We start from the raw sequence: 17,369 nt of genomic DNA on the forward strand, positions 1-17,369 counted from the left end.
TCATTCACTGGGAGTAAAAGGTTTCTGTGTAATACTCGAATTGTCTTTTTACCAGTTTCAGGTTGGATCTTGTACACAGGGCCCTCTTTGATCCTCTCCAATACTTTGTGCACTTCCTCCTCCCAGTAGGGACGAAGTTTGCCTGGCCCTCCTCTCTCAGAAAGGTTCCTTACTAAAACCCGATCACCTGGCTGTAGAGGTACTCCTTTCACTTTCCTGTCATAGTACTTCTTTCCTTTCGCCAATGACTTTTGGCTATTTTCAGATGCAATCTTGTAAGCTTCTTGCATTCTGGATGCCCACTTCTCAGCAAACGTCAGGTGGCTTTGGGTCTCTTTTTCCGGTTTTAGGTTAAACATCAGGTCAATTGGCAACCTGGGGGACCTCCCATACAGTAAAAAGAACGGCGAGTATCCAGTGGCTTCGTGTCTGGTACAATTATACACATGAACCAGATGTGGAAGGTGTTCTTTCCAATCAGCCTTTTTCTCTTCCTCCAGAGTGCGAAGCATTTGCAACAAGGTACGGTTTAGCCTTTCAACTGGGTTACCCTGTGGGTGGTAAGGGGTAGTCCTTGAATGAGAAATCCCTGCCAGTTGTTGCAGTGTCTGGAACAAATTATTTTTGAACTCCCGTCCTTGATCATGGTGGAGTCTCTCTGGATATCCGAAGCGTGGTATGAAATCCTGAAAGATCTTCTCTGCTGCCGTTTTCCCTGATTTATTCTTTGTTGGATATGCCTGTGCGAAGCGCGTGAAATGATCCACCAGGACGAGTATGTATTCATGCCCTCCTCGGCTTGGCTCCAAGTGCAGATAATCAATGGAGACCAATTCGAAGGGTGAACTGGTGGTAATCGAACCCATGGGCGCTCTCTCAGGAATATTTGGACGCTTCCGTTTGATACAGTTGCACTTTTTGATCACATAATCATCAATTTCCTTCTGCATGAAAGGCCAGTAATATCTATCCCGTGCTAAATGGGTTACCTTGTCCGCACCAATGTGACCCATGTTGTCGTGGAGGTTCTTCAAGACCAATGGCTTCAGTTTTTCAGGTAGGACTAGCTGTTTCCGATTATCAGAGTGTCGGTATAGAATTCCTTCCTCCACTACTAGTTTGTTCCACTCCTGAACCAAACGTCTGGTTCCTTTGGTCATGACGTCTTTCTCTTTGCTATTTGGGATCCAGCTGCTTTCCTTAAGCTTGATTACTTCCCTAATACTTATGTCATCCTGTTGTGAAGCTCTGATATCCTCTTGGGCTATTGGGGATACCATCTGCCCTTTCAACATTTCCTCTTCCCCATCAATTGCTGAGTAAAGAGTCAGTGAAGCCACCCACGGTACCTCCTCTTCAATGACAGCCTTGCTCCCTTGCCAAAGGGCTGACACAACCTCAGATGGCACAGTCTCCGTGTAATCACTCAGGTGGTCTGTGATGTCTACTGGATATCGCGAAAGTGTATCTGCGTCTGCATTCTGTTTACCTGGTCTGTACTTTATATCGAAATGGAAATCTGACAATTCACCGACCCAGCGATGACCCACAGCATTTAATCTGGCGGTACTCAAGACATAAGTCAATGGATTATTGTCCGTGTACACTGTAAATGTTGGGGCATAGTACAAGTAATCCCTGAATTTGTCACAGATCGCCCACTTGAGAGCTAAAAACTCAAGTTTACCTGAATGTAAATGGTAACTGCGCTCTGCTGGAGTCAATGTTCTTGAGCCAAATCTGATAACACGAAGTTTACCGGCTTGTCGCTGGTAAAGTACAGCACCTAAACCCTCATTTGATGCATCGGTGTGCAGCACGAAAGGCAAGTCAAAAGGGTATGCCAGAATTGGTGGATTGGTAAGCATCTCTATGAATTTTGACACAATGGCCCGATGTTCAGATGTCCACTGAATAGGAGTTCTCGATGGCATTTGTGCTTTGGTCTCATTCCTCACCTTCTGTTTACTTTGGCTGGTCTTTGCTACTTTCACAACCGACTTTTCCTTGGGGTTCTGCAGGAGCTCATACAGTGGCTTCGCTATTCTTGAGAAATCCTGGATGAAGGATCTGTAGTAACTTAGAAACCCTAATAAAGTTCTAACTTCCCCCACTGTTTTTGGTTCTTTCTTTTTCAATTGCAATACAGCCTCAAGATCCTTCGGGTCAATCTCAATGCCTTCTCCTGACACCATCCGACCAAGGTATCTGACCTGCGTCTTGAAAAGTTCACATTTCTTTGGTCGGAGTTTGATACCATACTCACGCATTCGGCAGAGCACTTGCCTCAGGTCTTCGACATGCTCGTGAAAGGTTTTTGAATAGCAAAGCACATCATCCAGGTAAGGAGAACAGCATTTATCTCTTATTCCCTCTAGAACACTCTCCATACACCTCTGGAAGGCTGCTGGAGCATTAGTTAATCCAAAAGGGATCCGCTTCCACTCATAGAGCCCCCAGGGGGTGCTAAATGCCGTCATCTGCCTTGACTCCTCATCCACAAATCCCTGATGATATGCACTACCCTGGTCAAGAATGGAGAACCATGTGAATCCTCCTAGACTGTCCAGCAAATCTTGTATCCTCGGTAGTGGGTGTCTATCTGGAATCGTCTTCCGGTTCAACTCTCGAAAGTCAACACATAGCCGTAAGCTACTGTCCTTCTTCCGGACACAGACTACTGGTGAGGAGTACGCCGAGGAAGATTTCTTAATCCAGCCACGGTCGAGGAGGTTTTGTACATACTCTTTAACTTCCTTGTATAGGGGTTTTGGAATGGAATTGTAGCATTTCTGAACTGGGGTGTCATCTTTTAAATTAATCTTCAACTTCAGATTTGGGATGCATCCTATATCTCCATCATCATGAGCAAAGACATCAGATTCGTCGTAAAGCATTCGTCTAACTATCTCCTGCTCTGGTATTGAAAGGTGTTCCAAATCGACAGGTGGGTGCCACTTAATTGCTTTGTTGACGGGTAACTGACTTCCCTTATCTACCTGGCTCAACTGATTTACATGAACCTCCCTTCCCTCCTTGTTGTTTTCTTTTCTAGCACCACCACTTGGAATGAGGGGTAGGACTTCAGATACTGGAATGATATTACCCAACACTGTCCTTGCAGGGAGGTAAATGTCATGTTGAGTGGAATTCAGGACAGGTATCTTCACTACTTTAGATGCACCATTGGGCACATCAACCACAGCCGGAAATAGTTCAAGGCCATCTTGGACTGGCCATTCTGGAAGTGGTTCGAATGGCATGACTCCCCCTTCAGGCCCACCTCTAATTCTGCATTTGACTTCGCAGAGTTCGCCTCTTCTAACCGTGAGTCCTGTCTTCCCTACTTTTACCACACAACTGTCCCACATTTCCTCTGAATCTGCTAATTGCACAACATCATTGACGATATTGTTAGCTATGCCCTGTCTTACATTCATAGCTTTACTCAGCAAAATGGTTAGATTTTCAATGCTATTTGGCTGGTCACTGCTTCCTCTGATCAATTCTTCAATGACATTAAAACCCAGAAGTGGATTGTCATTACAGCAGTTGCTTACTAGCATTGGTACCTGAATGGAAAAGGTTCCAGATCCATCACTTTTGAGTTCAAAGAGTACTTCAATCCATCCAACAAATGGAATCACACAGCCATTGGCAGCAGTAATTAGAAGCTGATGGTCAGAAAATAAGTCTTCTATAGGCTTGATAGGCACATTTGGAAGGAACTTTTCTACCCACGTCTTTCCTACCATGCTTACTTGAGCCCCTGTGTCCAACAGCATTTCAGTAAGAACCCCATTTAACCAACACGACAGCATACATTTTCTGCCAATCAGTTGTGCTGCTTGTTTTTTTGGTGACTGACGATTTTTCCAACTTAAATTTTCAGAACGGTGTGTAGGCACATAGTTTACCTTTACATGGGACGGACAGCATGATGTGGTCACTGGTTGTCCCGTACCAGTGACCGCCTCCCGTTTCCCACCTTCGTTCCCTTCTTTAGGCAACCAACCGCTCTGTGTCCTGCCTGGCCGCAGCGGAAGCAATGGCAGCAGTCCTGATTTCCTCGCTGGATGCAGTCGTCACATCTACGCTTGCTTACAGGTTTGTCTGAAACTTCAACATTCATTAATGGTGTGGCAGTTTGGCTTTCAATTGCAGCAGGGTGTCTCATCATCTTTTCAAGGTTTTCAGTGAGAGCAGCAACCTGAGCTGTCAGTTCCATTAAGGCAGTGCGATTTGCTCGAGCTTCTCCTTCCATTCTCTTTTGCAATGTGTCATAGCTTTTCTCACTATCCTCTTGGGACTGGGAGGAACTAACAGTCAGAAGTTTGTGTTTATATACAGTGCTAAGATGCTTCTGTCTCTCTGCTTCCTCATTAGCTGATTTAGTAACCAGCTCTAAGATGAAGTCATCAGTCACTGTCAAGTCAGAGATGTGAGGCTTAATGTCCGATCTGATATTACCATTTTTCTCATTTAGCCCCTGATACAGTGTATGAAGGAACACTCCCTGCACCAGTCGTTTGTCATAGTTAAACTCTGATCCATGTTGTGATGCAGAGATAATTTTTTGTTTCAACCCCATTAGTCTATAGACAAACTGCTGTGGAGTTTCTTTATCATGCTGCTTAGCATTGCTAAGCTCCTGAAACAATTCAGTGCTACTTCGTTCTCTCATATGCGACTTTAAGAACCGTTTCAGTTCTGCAACAGTGAGATCATCTTTGTTGGTCAACATATCTTTAAAGTTACCTGGTTTGATCATTCTTAACACTGTGCGTATGATTTCAGATTCAGAGAATTTTTCTTTCAAACCCTCATCAATTTGTTTGCATACACTGTTGTAACTCATATCTGAACTAGCATCTGAAATTACACCACCATGCATTTTGAAATCTCTGCGGGGCAACAAAGCAGTAACATCAGTCAATCTAACCAGCCCAGATACCTGTTCTGTCATTGATGACCCACCACTAACATCTTTACCATTGTTTGCAGTGTCCATGTCTGATTCACTCCCCTTGCTGGATTTTAGTTCATCAATCTTGTCTTTGATGATCAGCAAACGAGACATACCTTCATCTTCAAGCGTTCTAAGCTGATCGCTTTTCATGTAGTCCACGATGAATTCAAAAAGTTCAGGTTCATTGGTACCCGTCACTTTAGGAACCTCCAAGCCCCTTTCATCTTCCAGTGATGAAGCAAGACTATACAGCTGTTCTTCACTCAGCAGATGAAGCTGTTTTTGGATATCCCATTGCAACGCACGAAGAGGAGCTGAAGACGCCATCTTGACTGGAACCCCGAAGACTTGCACTCACAAGGTGAACAAACTCACAGCATTCCTTGTAGCTCAATCCAGAGGGTCACACTGGTCTCCCACGTCATCAGTCTCGAAGCTGATACCAAGATCCTAATGGTTGGACGAGCCCCCAAAATGTTACCGGTCTCAACAAAGAAGGATGAGATATGGTAACTGTATAAAATGATGAGAGAACACACATTAGTGTCTGCAGCGTTTTGGCGCTTTCTTTTAATGACTTTTTTTCCTTTTTTTTTAAAAACCTTTTCAGGTAACAGGTAAGTGTAACTCATTCATAACAGGTCATGCATACAATTTAACTCACAGCATTTAAATGTATGTCCATTAAGTCAGCTAGTGTAATACATTTGACCATTTCTCTTCTATTTTACACTTTTGAGCAACTTTAATAACATCTGGATACAACTTTACATGTGTCAGCTAGTGTTGTGTCTCAGGTGTCATGTGCTCAAAGCAACAAAGCCGAGATGCTGGGCACCGCATCTGAATCTTCTGTCTGCCCTTATCTATATACCTTATTTGGTAGTTCTGTTTTTTAATTGGCATTGCCTGCCAAGTTTGCCACCCCTTATCACTATATTTTTCTTAATGGTGGAATTCGGCCAAATCAACAATTAAAAAATCTCTCCCTATTGGATGGCTATGGTCACGTGAAACATCCCCCCCAAGTATGTTTACTACTGATGTCAGCACTTGGAAATCACAGGGTTAGTTTAGTTCACAGGTGCATTTCAGAGGTCAGTTTAGTTCACAGATAAAATTTAGTGGAATATTACCAGGACCTCCCAGTGGGAGGTCTTTTATATGTCCAATCCTGTTCAATACTACTAGTACTGCCCTATGGGAGGGCCTTTATACACCTGACCCTCTTCATGACATCCAGTATTTGGGAATAACTCAGCATATTGATCAGTATATTGCTTTATATTGGGAAAGTCGTGGCCTAATGATTAGAGAGTCGGAGTCCCAATCGAAGGGTTGTGAGTTCGAGTCTCGGGCCGGCAGGAATTGTGGGCTTTGCTTGTCTGTTTGATCTTCGTAAAGTCTCTTGGTCCCCTTCATCAGCACTCTCACATTGTTCATTTTGCCTTACAGGTAATTCTCGACTTGACGGCGGCAGCTCTTCTGGGCCGTACTCGACAATATCCTCTTCTTCTAGAACTTGCTCCTCGCCTTCTGCTTGATCATCCTGTCTGGTCACTGGTTCTGACAATGGTGTTGCCGAAGGGTAAAACTCTCTCGCAATCGGTCTTAACTGAGATCTCTTTTCAGTCTGGGACCTCTGTAGTAGTTCAACGTGGTCATGATTTCCTGCAGTCACTGGCAAGTAATGATAGTACCATTGTTCGTCTTTCGAGCCTTCCTCTTCCTGATCCACACTCGACTCTGTGACTTTCAATTCAAGTTTATTTGTATAGCGCTTTTTACAAAATAAATCGTTACAAAGCAACTTTACAGAAAACTATGTTTCTACAATATTTAGTAGTAGCTAGTAGTTTGTGCACATTTGACAGGATTTTAGAAAAAATAATAATAATAATACAAGACGTAGTCAGCTAGACGATGAACTATCAATATTATTAAGTTATTATATGATTCAGTCACACATTTAGCAATAATTGTTAGTTCTGTTTGTTGATTCAAGGTTAGCATCATCTGGGGTCCTCTGAGGGTCAGCATCATCTCTTCTCAGGTGTTCTGGATCCAGACTGGAGCTTGTTTAAATCCTAGTTACCACGGGATGTAAATCCCGTGGCGAAACATAGAAACAAAATACAGACATCATTAGCAAAGCTGCTGATCCAACAAAGTAAAATTAGTTTAACCCAAGCTAATGAATAAAAATGCAACTTTGAACAGATGCAACTACACTCACAATTAAAAAGAAACATTATTCGAATGCTTGGCGAAAGAGATGTGTTTTTAATCTAGATTTAAACAGAGAGAGTGTGTCTGAACCCCGAACATTATCAGGAAGGCTATTCCAGAGTTTGGGAGCCAAATGTGAGAAAGCTCTACCTCCTTTAGTGGACTTTGCTATCCTAGGAACGACCAAAAGTCCAGCGTTTTGTGACCTTAGGGTGCGTGATGGATTGTAACGTGGTAGAAGGCTAGTTAGGTACGCTGGAGCTAAACCATTTAGGGCCTTATAGGTAAGTAATGATAATTTGTAACTGATACGGAACTTAATAGGTAGCCAGTGCAGAGCCTGTAAAATTGGGGTAATATGATCATATTTTCTTGACCTCATAAGGACTCTAGCTGCTGCATTTTGGACGACCTGTAGCTTGTTTATTGAAGAAGCAGGACAACCACCTAGAAGTGCATTACAATAGTCCAGTCTAGAGGTCATGAATGCATGAACTAGCTTTTCTGCATCAGAAACAGATAACATGTTTCGTAGCTTGGCAATGTTTCTAAGATGGAAGAATGCAGTTTTTGTAACATTGGAAATATGATTTTCAAAAGACAAATTGCTGTCTAATATAACACCCAGATTTCTGACTGTAGAGGAAGTAACAGTACATCCGTCTAGTTGCAGATTGTAATCTACAAGATTCTGTGTAGTGTTTTTTGGTCCAATAATTAATATCTCTGTCTTATCCGAATTTAATTGGAGAAAATTGTGTGTCATCCAATCTTTTACATTTTTAACACACTCTGTTAGCTTAGATAATTGGGAAGTTTCATCTGGTCTCGTTGAGATATATAGCTGAGTATCATCAGCATAACAGTGGAAGCTAATTCCGTATTTTCTAATAATATTACCAAGGGGCAACATATATATTGAAAATAGAAGGGGACCTAGGACGGATCCTTGTGGCACTCCATATTTTACTGATGATAAATGAGATGACTCCCCATTTAAGTAAACAAAATGGTAGCGATCGGACAGGTAGGATCTAAACCATCTTAGAGCCTGCCCTTGAATACCTGTATAGTTTTGTAATCGATCTATGAGTATGTCATGATCTATGGTGTCGAACGCAGCACTAAGATCAAGTAAGACTAGAAATGAGATGCAGCCTTGGTCTGACGCAAGGAGCAGGTCATTTGTAATTTTAACAAGTGCAGTTTCTGTGCTATGGTGGGGCCTAAAACCTGACTGAAATTCTTCATACATATCATTTTTATGCAGGAAGGTGCTCAATTGAGCAGACACAACTTTCTCTAAAATTTTAGACATAAATGGAAGATTTGAAATAGGCCTATAATTTGCCAGTACACTAGGATCTAGTTTTGGTTTCTTAATAAGAGGCTTGATAACCGCCAGCTTGAATGGTTTTGGGACGTGTCCTAAAGTTAACGACGAGTTTATGATATTGAGAAGCGTTTCTTCTGCTACAGGTAACAGTTCTTTCAGTAATTTAGTGGGTACAGGATCTAATAAACATGTTGTTGGTTTAGATACAGTGATAAGTTTATTTAGCTCTTCCTGTCCTATGGTTGTAAAGCGCTGCAGTTTATCTTTGGGTGCGATGGATGGAACTGAAGTGTTAGACGCTGTAGAATCTACATTCGCTATTGTATTTCTAATGTTATCTATTTTATCAGTGAAGAAATTCATAAAGTCATTACTATTTAACGTTGGTGGAATATTTGAACCAGGTGGCATCTGGTAATTTGTTAACTTAGCCACTGTGCTAAATAAAAACCTAGGATTGTTTTGGTTATTTTCAATGAGTTTGTGTATATGCTCTGCCCTAGCAGTTTTTAGAGCCTGTCTATAGCTGGACATACTGTTTTTCCATGCAATTCTAAAAACTTCTAAGTTAGTTTTTCTCCATTTGCGTTCAAGACTACGAGTTAATTTCTTGAGAGAGTGAGTATTACTGTTATACCATGGTACAGTACGTTTTTCTCTAACTTTTTTCAATTTGATTGGGGCAACAGCTTCTAATGTATTAGAGAAAATAGTGCCCATGTTGTCAGTAATTTCGTCTAATTCGTGTGTATTTTTGGGTACAATTAGCAGTTGAGATAGATCAGGCAGGTTATTTGCGAATCTTTCTTTGGTGGCTGGAACAATAGTTCTGCCCAGACGGTAACGCTGCGACATATAGTTAATATCAGTTATACGCAGCATGCACGATACAAGGAAATGGTCTGTAATATCATCACTTTGAGGTACAATATCTATAGCAGTAAGATCGATTCCATGCGATATAATTAAATCTAGTGTATGATTAAAACGATGAGTGGGCCCGGTGACATTTTGCTTGACTCCAAAGGAGTTTATTAGGTCAGTAAACGCAAGTCCTAATGTATCATTTGCATTATCAACGTGAATATTAAAATCTCCCATGATTAGCGCCTTATCAACTGTAACTAGAAGGTCTGAGAGGAAATCTGCAAATTCTTTCAGGAATTCTGTATACGGCCCTGGTGGTCTATACACAGTAGCCAGAGCAAGAGATACATTAGATTTCTTTTGCATGTCTGACAGAGTAACATTTAGCAGAAGTATTTCAAAAGAGTTAAACCTGTATCCTGTTTTCTGGGTAACATTGAGAATATCACTATATATTGTTGCAACACCCCCGCCACGACCGGTCTGACGGGGCTCATGCTTATAACAGTAGTTTGGTGGAGTAGACTCATTTAGACCAAAATAATCATTTGGTTTTAGCCAGGTTTCAGTCAAGCAGAGTAAATCAAAACTATTATCTGTGATCATTTCATTTACAATAACTGCTTTTGGTGCAAGTGATCTAATATTTATGAGCCCAAACTTTAAAAATTGTTTTTGTTCATTTACTTTACATTTTTCTGGTTTAATTACGATAAGATTTTTTCTAGATCCTACATTATATTTATATTTTGACCTCACTATTCGGGGAACAGACACAGTCTTAATAGGTTTTACAGCGCAAGTACCTTTAGCATTTAAGCGGTTAGAACAAAACTCATCATAATGGTTATTTGAGAATTGTCTTACTAGTCAATTCTCAATTTTCCTCTTATTCAGTTGTCTCTTCTTTACCGGTACTTTTAGAGTGTGATCTTCAACAGGTAAATCATTCACTGGGAGTAAAAGGTTTCTGTGTAATACTCGAATTGCCTTTTTACCAGTTTCAGGTTGGATCTTGTACACAGGGCCCTCTTTGATCCTCTCCAATACTTTGTGCACTTCCTCCTCCCAGTAGGGACGAAGTTTGCCTGGCCCTCCTCTCTCAGAAAGGTTCCTTACTAAAACCCGATCACCTGGCTGTAGAGGTACTCCTTTCACTTTCCTGTCATAGTACTTCTTTCCTTTCGCCAATTACTTTTGGCTATTTTCAGATGCAATCTTGTAAGCTTCTTGCATTCTGGATGCCCACTTCTCAGCAAACGTCAGGTGGCTTTGGGTCTCTTTTTCCGGTTTTAGGTTAAACATCAGGTCAATTGGCAACCTGGGGGACCTCCCATACAGTAAAAAGAACGGCGAGTATCCAGTGGCTTTGTGTCTGGTACAATTATACACATGAACCAGATGTGGAAGGTGTTCTTTCCAATCAGCCTTTTTCTCTTCCTCCAGAGTGCGAAGCATTTGCAACAAGGTACGGTTTAGCCTTTCAACTGGGTTACCCTGTGGGTGGTAAGGGGTAGTCCTTGAATGAGAAATCCCTGCCAGTTGTTGCAGTGTCTGGAACAAATTATTTTCGAACTCCCGTCCTTGATCATGGTGGAGTCTCTCTGGATATCCGAAGCGTGGTATGAAATCCTGAAAGATCTTCTCTGCTGCCGTTTTCCCTGATTTATTCTTTGTTGGATATGCCTGTGTAAAGCGCGTGAAATGATCCACCAGGACGAGTATGTATTCATGCCCTCCTCGGCTTGGCTCCAAGTGCAGATAATCAATGGAGACCAATTCGAAGGGTGAACTGGTGGTAATCGAACCCATGGGCGCTCTCTCAGGAATATTTGGACGCTTCCGTTTGATACAGTTGCACTTTTTGATCACATAATCATCAATTTCCTTCTGCATGAAAGGCCAGTAATATCTATCCCGTGCTAAATGGGTTACCTTGTCCGCACCAATGTGACCCATGTTGTCGTGGAGGTTCTTCAAGACCAATGGCTTCAGTTTTTCAGGTAGGACTAGCTGTTTCCGATTACCAGAGTGTCGGTATAGAATTCCTTCCTCCACTACTAGTTTGTTCCACTCCTGAACCAAACGTCTGGTTCCTTTGGTCATGACGTCTTTCTCTTTGCTATTTGGGATCCAGCTGCTTTCCTTAAGCTTGATTACTTCCCTAATACTTATGTCATCCTGTTGTGAAGCTCTGATATCCTCTTGGGCTATTGGGGATACCATCTGCCCTTTCAACATTTCCTCTTCCCCATCAATTGCTGAGTAAAGAGTCAGTGAAGCCACCCACGGTACCTCCTCTTCAATGACAGCCTTGCTCCCTTGCCAAAGGGCTGACACAACCTCAGATGGCACAGTCTCCATGTAATCACTCAGGTGGTCTGTGATGTCTACTGGATATCGCGAAAGTGTATCTGCGTCTGCATTCTGTTTACCTGGTCTGTACTTTATATCGAAATGGAAATCTGACAATTCACCGACCCAGCGATGACCCACAGCATTTAATCTGGCGGTACTCAAGACATAAGTCAATGGATTATTGTCCGTGTACACTGTAAATGTTGGGGCATAGTACAAGTAATCCCTGAATTTGTCACAGATCGCCCACTTGAGAGCTAAAAACTCAAGTTTACCTGAATGTAAATGGTAACTGCGCTCTGCTGGAGTCAATGTTCTTGAGCCAAATCCGATAACACGAAGTTTACCGGCTTGTCGCTGGTAAAGTACAGCACCTAAACCCTCATTTGATGCATCGGTGTGCAGCACGAAAGGCAAGTCAAAATCAGGGTATGCCAGAATTGGTGGATTGGTAAGCATCTCTATGAATTTTGACACAATTGCCCGATGTTCAGATGTCCACTGAATAGGAGTTCTCGATGGCATTTGTGCTTTGGTCTCATTCCTCACCTTCTGTTTACTTTGGCTGGTCTTTGCTACTTTCACAACCGACTTTTCCTTGGGGTTCTGCAGGAGCTCATACAGTGGCTTCGCTATTCTTGAGAAATCCTGGATGAAGGATCTGTAGTAACTTAGAAACCCTAATAAAGTTCTAACTTCCCCCACTGTTTTTGGTTCTTTCTTTTTCAATTGCAATACAGCCTCAAGATCCTTCGGGTCAATCTCAATGCCTTCTCCTGACACCATCCGACCAAGGTATCTGACCTGCGTCTTGAAAAGTTCACATTTCTTTGGTCGGAGTTTGATACCATACTCACGCATTCGGCAGAGCCCTTGCCTCAGGTCTTCGACATGCTCGTGAAAGGTTTTTGAATAGCAAAGCACATCATCCAGGTAAGGAGAACAGCATTTATCTCTTATTCCCTCTAGAACACTCTCCATACACCTCTGGAAGGCTGCTGGAGCATTAGTTAATCCAAAAGGGATCTGCTTCCACTCATAGAGCCCCCAGGGGGTGCTAAATGCCGTCATCTGCCTTGACTCCTCATCCACAAATCCCTGATGATATGCACTACCCTGGTCAAGAATGGAGAACCATGTGAATCCTCCTAGACTGTCCAGCAAATCTTGTATCCTCGGTAGTGGGTGTCTATCTGGAATCGTCTTCCGGTTCAACTCTCGAAAGTCAACACATAGCCGTAAGCTACTGTCCTTCTTCCGGACACAGACTACTGGTGAGGAGTACGCCGAGGAAGATTTCTTAATCCAGCCACGGTCGAGGAGGTTTTGTACATACTCTTTAACTTCCTTGTATAGGGATTTTGGAATGGAATTGTAGCATTTCTGAACTGGGGTGTCATCTTTTAAATGAATCTTCAACTTCAGATTTGGGATGCATCCTATATCTCCATCATCATGAGCAAAGACATCAGATTCGTCGTAAAGCATTCGTCTAACTATCTCCTGCTCTGGTATTGAAAGGTGTTCCAAATCGACAGGTGGGTGCCACTTAATTGCTTTGTTGACGGGTAACTGACTTCCCTTATCTACCTGGCTCAACTGATTTACATGAACCTCCCTTCCCTCCTTGTTGTTTTCTTTTCTAGCACCACCACTTGGAATGAGGGGTAGGACTTCAGATACTGGAGTGATATTACCCAACACTGTCCTTGCAGGGAGGTAAATGTCATGTTGAGTGGAATTCAGGACAGGTATCTTCACTACTTTAGATGCACCATTGGGCACATCAACCACAGCCGGAAATAGTTCAAGGCCATCTTGGACTGGCCATTCTGGAAGTGGTTCGAATGGCATGACTCCCCCTTCAGGCCCACCTCTAATTCTGCATTTGACTTCGCAGAGTTCGCCTCTTCTAACCGTGAGTCCTGTCTTCCCTACTTTTACCACACAACTGTCCCACATTTCCTCTGAATCTGCTAATTGCACAACATCATTGACGATATTGTTAGCTATGCCCTGTCTTACATTCATAGCTTTACTCAGCAAAATGGTTAGATTTTCAATGCTATTTGGCTGGTCACTGCTTCCTCTGATCAATTCTTCAATGACATTAAAACCCAGAAGTGGATTGTCATTACAGCAGTTGCTTACTAGCATTGGTACCTGAATGGAAAAGGTTCCAGATCCATCACTTTTGAGTTCAAAGAGTACTTCAATCCATCCAACAAATGGAATCACACAGCCATTGGCAGCAGTAATTAGAGCTGATGGTCAGAAAATAAGTCTTCTATAGGCTTGATAGGCACATTTGGAAGGAACTTTTCTACCCACGTCTTTCCTACCATGCTTACTTGAGCCCCTGTGTCCAACAGCATTTCAGTAAGAACCCCATTTAACCAACACGACAGCATACATTTTCTGCCAATCAGTTGTGCTGCTTGTTTTTTTGGTGACTGACGATTTTTCCAACTTAAATTTTCAGAACGGTGTGTAGGCACATAGTTTACCTTTACATGGGACGGACAGCATGATGTGGTCACTGGTTGTCCCGTACCAGTGACCGCCTCCCGTTTCCCACCTTCGTTCCCTTCTTTAGGCAACCAACTGCTCTGTGTCCTGCCTGGCCGCAGCGGAAGCAATGGCAGCAGTCCTGATTTCCTCGCTGGATGCAGTCGTCACATCTACGCTTGCTTACAGGTTTGTCTGAAACTTCAACATTCATTAATGGTGTGGCAGTTTGGCCTTCAATTGCAGCAGGGTGTCTCATCATCTTTTCAAGGTTTTCAGTGAGAGCAGCAACCTGAGCTGTCAGTTCCATTAAGGCAGTGCGATTTGCTCGAGCTTCTCCTTCCATTCTCTTTTGCAATGTGTCATAGCTTTTCTCACTATCCTCTTGGGACTGGGAGGAACTAACAGTCAGAAGTTTGTGTTTATATACAGTGCTAAGACGCTTCTGTCTCTCTGCTTCCTCATTAGCTGATTTAGTAACCAGCTCTAAGATGAAGTCATCAGTCACTGTCAAGTCAGAGATGTGAGGCTTAATGTCCGATCTGATATTACCATTTTTCTCATTTAGCCCCTGATACAGTGTATGAAGGAACACTCCCTGCACCAGTCGTTTGTCATAGTTAAACTCTGATCCATGTTGTGATGCAGAGATAATTTTTTGTTTCAACCCCATTAGTCTATAGACAAACTGCTGTGGAGTTTCTTTATCATGCTGCTTAGCATTGCTAAGCTCCTGAAACAATTCAGTGCTACTTCGTTCTCTCATATGCGACTTTAAGAACCGTTTCAGTTCTGCAACAGTGAGATCATCTTTGTTGGTCAACATATCTTTAAAGTTACCTGGTTTGATCATTCTTAACACTGTGCGTATGATTTCAGATTCAGAGAATTTTTCTTTCAAACCCTCATCAATTTGTTTGCATACACTGTTGTAACTCATATCTGAACTAGCATCTGAAATTACACCACCATGCATTTTGAAATCTCTGCGGGGCAACAAAGCAGTAACATCAGTCAATCTAACCAGCCCAGATACCTGTTCTGTCATTGATGACCCACCACTAACATCTTTACCATTGTTTGCAGTGTCCATGTCTGATTCACTCCCCTTGCTGGATTTTAGTTCATCAATCTTGTCTTTGATGATCAGCAAACGAGACATACCTTCATCTTCAAGCGTTCTAAGCTGATCGCTTTTCATGTAGTCCACGATGAATTCAAAAAGTTCAGGTTCATTGGTACCCGTCACTTTAGGAACCTCCAAGCCCCTTTCATCTTCCAGTGATGAAGCAAGACTATACAGCTGTTCTTCACTCAGCAGATGAAGCTGTTTTTGGATATCCCATTGCAACGCACGAAGAGGAGCTGAAGACGCCATCTTGACTGGAACCCCGAAGACTTGCACTCACAAGGTGAACAAACTCACAGCATTCCTTGTAGCTCAATCCAGAGGGTCACACTGGTCTCCCACGTCATCAGTCTCGAAGCTGATACCAAGATCCTAATGGTTGGACGAGCCCCCAAAATGTTACCGGTCTCAACAAAGAAGGATGAGATATGGTAACTGTATAAAATGATGAGAGAACACACATTAGTGTCTGCAGCGTTTTGGCGCTTTCTTTTAATGACTTTTTTTCCTTTTTTTTTAAAACCTTTTCAGGTAACAGGTAAGTGTAACTCATTCATAACAGGTCATGCATACAATTTAAATCACAGCATTTAAATGTATGTCCATTAAGTCAGCTAGTGTAATACATTTGACCATTTCTCTTCTATTTTACACTTTTGAGCAACTTTAATAACATCTGGATACAACTTTACATGTGTCTTGTCTTGTAACATCACACCGTTTTCACTCAACACTTTAACGTTTCACTTTATCCATTTTATATATATATTAAAGTTCTAAACAAAGAGAAATCAGAATACTTTCTATGAAACAGACAGAATAACTCCGATGAAATAACCAATCAATAATGATTAACAGTCTCCACTAATGTAGATATGTTTTTAAACACTTACTAGTGTATATTTTTAGAGAAAAACATCATTTTGAATTTCACTTTTACACATAACAAAATGGTGTGAGTAAACACAATACAACCCATTATACAGCTCAACCTGGAAAATCTATCAAGATTACACCTGAAATATAGTTGTTGTTGTATAATTGTTTTAAACCTCTTACTTACACATACCATCATCTATAAGCTTCATGAATTTAGACTGTTTACTCATCTGAAGATTGCATAGACGGAATTACAAATAAAATAATCATTTGAACACTCACAATCAATTAAACTGAACAAACAGAGTCTTAAAGCATTTATGAATGTCTCAAGTGTCACAATTGATCGATATTGATCCATACAAACATTTTACATACCTGTATAAAATGATGAGAGAACACACATTAGTTTCTGCAGCGTTTTGGCGCTTTCTTTTAATGACTTTGCCCTTTTGACCCTAACGTCATTCCTCATCACTCTAGTGCAATGCGCCACCTACAGGCCTCAACCAGAATACACTTAATTCTGTGTAGCATTAGAATAACTTTTTAGACTCTTTTAAATACTTGAACTGAAGAAAGAGAAAAAAAAAGAATAGTTTTGGGTTACCTATTATTACTCAGTACTTTTATCTTTCACTGTAATATTTTCAGTCCGTCACACATGCAATTGTACAACCTATGTTGAAAAACCTCAACTTGCTCCAGAAATGTGCAATAACTATCGACCGATCTTTAAACTGCCTTTCATCTATAAGCTTTTAGAGAAAGTAGTTTTTTCACAGCTCCAATTTTATTTGAATTCTTTTAACATTTTGGACATGTTCCAATCTGGCTTTAGATCATTACATAGCACTGAGTCAGCTCTGTTGAGGGTTACAAATGATATCTTGCTTGCTCTAGATTCAGGCTCGTGTTGTGCAGGTTTTGTTAGACCTGAGCGCTGCATTTGATACCATTGACCACAACATTCTTCTGGAAAGACTAGAATATATGGTTGGTGTCAAGGGCACTGTACTAAAGTGGTTTGCTTCCTACCTAGAAAAGAGGATTTTTTTCCTGTAAATTTAGGAAATTGTTCCTCGTCATCTGCG

General features: G+C 41.7%; 2 protein-coding genes across 3 annotated transcripts in view; both read right to left on the bottom strand.

The window, feature by feature from the left end:
* Positions 1 to 17,369, bottom strand: part of LOC127987559 (uncharacterized) — a 1,718,354-nt gene that overhangs the window by 949,001 nt on the left and 751,984 nt on the right. The gene's annotated exons all lie outside the window — the stretch shown is intronic.
* Positions 1,842 to 16,933, bottom strand: LOC127987585 (uncharacterized). Of its 2 annotated transcripts, none has more exons than XM_052589956.1 (2): positions 16,654 to 16,933; positions 1,842 to 5,482 (listed from the first exon to the last, which is right to left on the bottom strand). In XM_052589956.1, the coding sequence occupies exon 2, from the start codon at positions 5,294 to 5,296 to the stop codon at positions 3,947 to 3,949; it is 1,350 nt and encodes a 449-aa protein (XP_052445916.1). In that variant the 5' UTR covers positions 5,297 to 5,482; positions 16,654 to 16,933; the 3' UTR covers positions 1,842 to 3,946. The 2 variants fall into 2 exon arrangements, with proteins under 2 accessions (XP_052445916.1, XP_052445915.1); XM_052589955.1 differs by lacking the exon at positions 1,842 to 5,482 and adding an exon at positions 14,037 to 15,831.

Source organism: Carassius gibelio, chromosome B22 (assembly GCF_023724105.1).
Source record: "Carassius gibelio isolate Cgi1373 ecotype wild population from Czech Republic chromosome B22, carGib1.2-hapl.c, whole genome shotgun sequence".
Lineage (NCBI taxonomy): Eukaryota > Metazoa > Chordata > Actinopteri > Cypriniformes > Cyprinidae > Carassius > Carassius gibelio.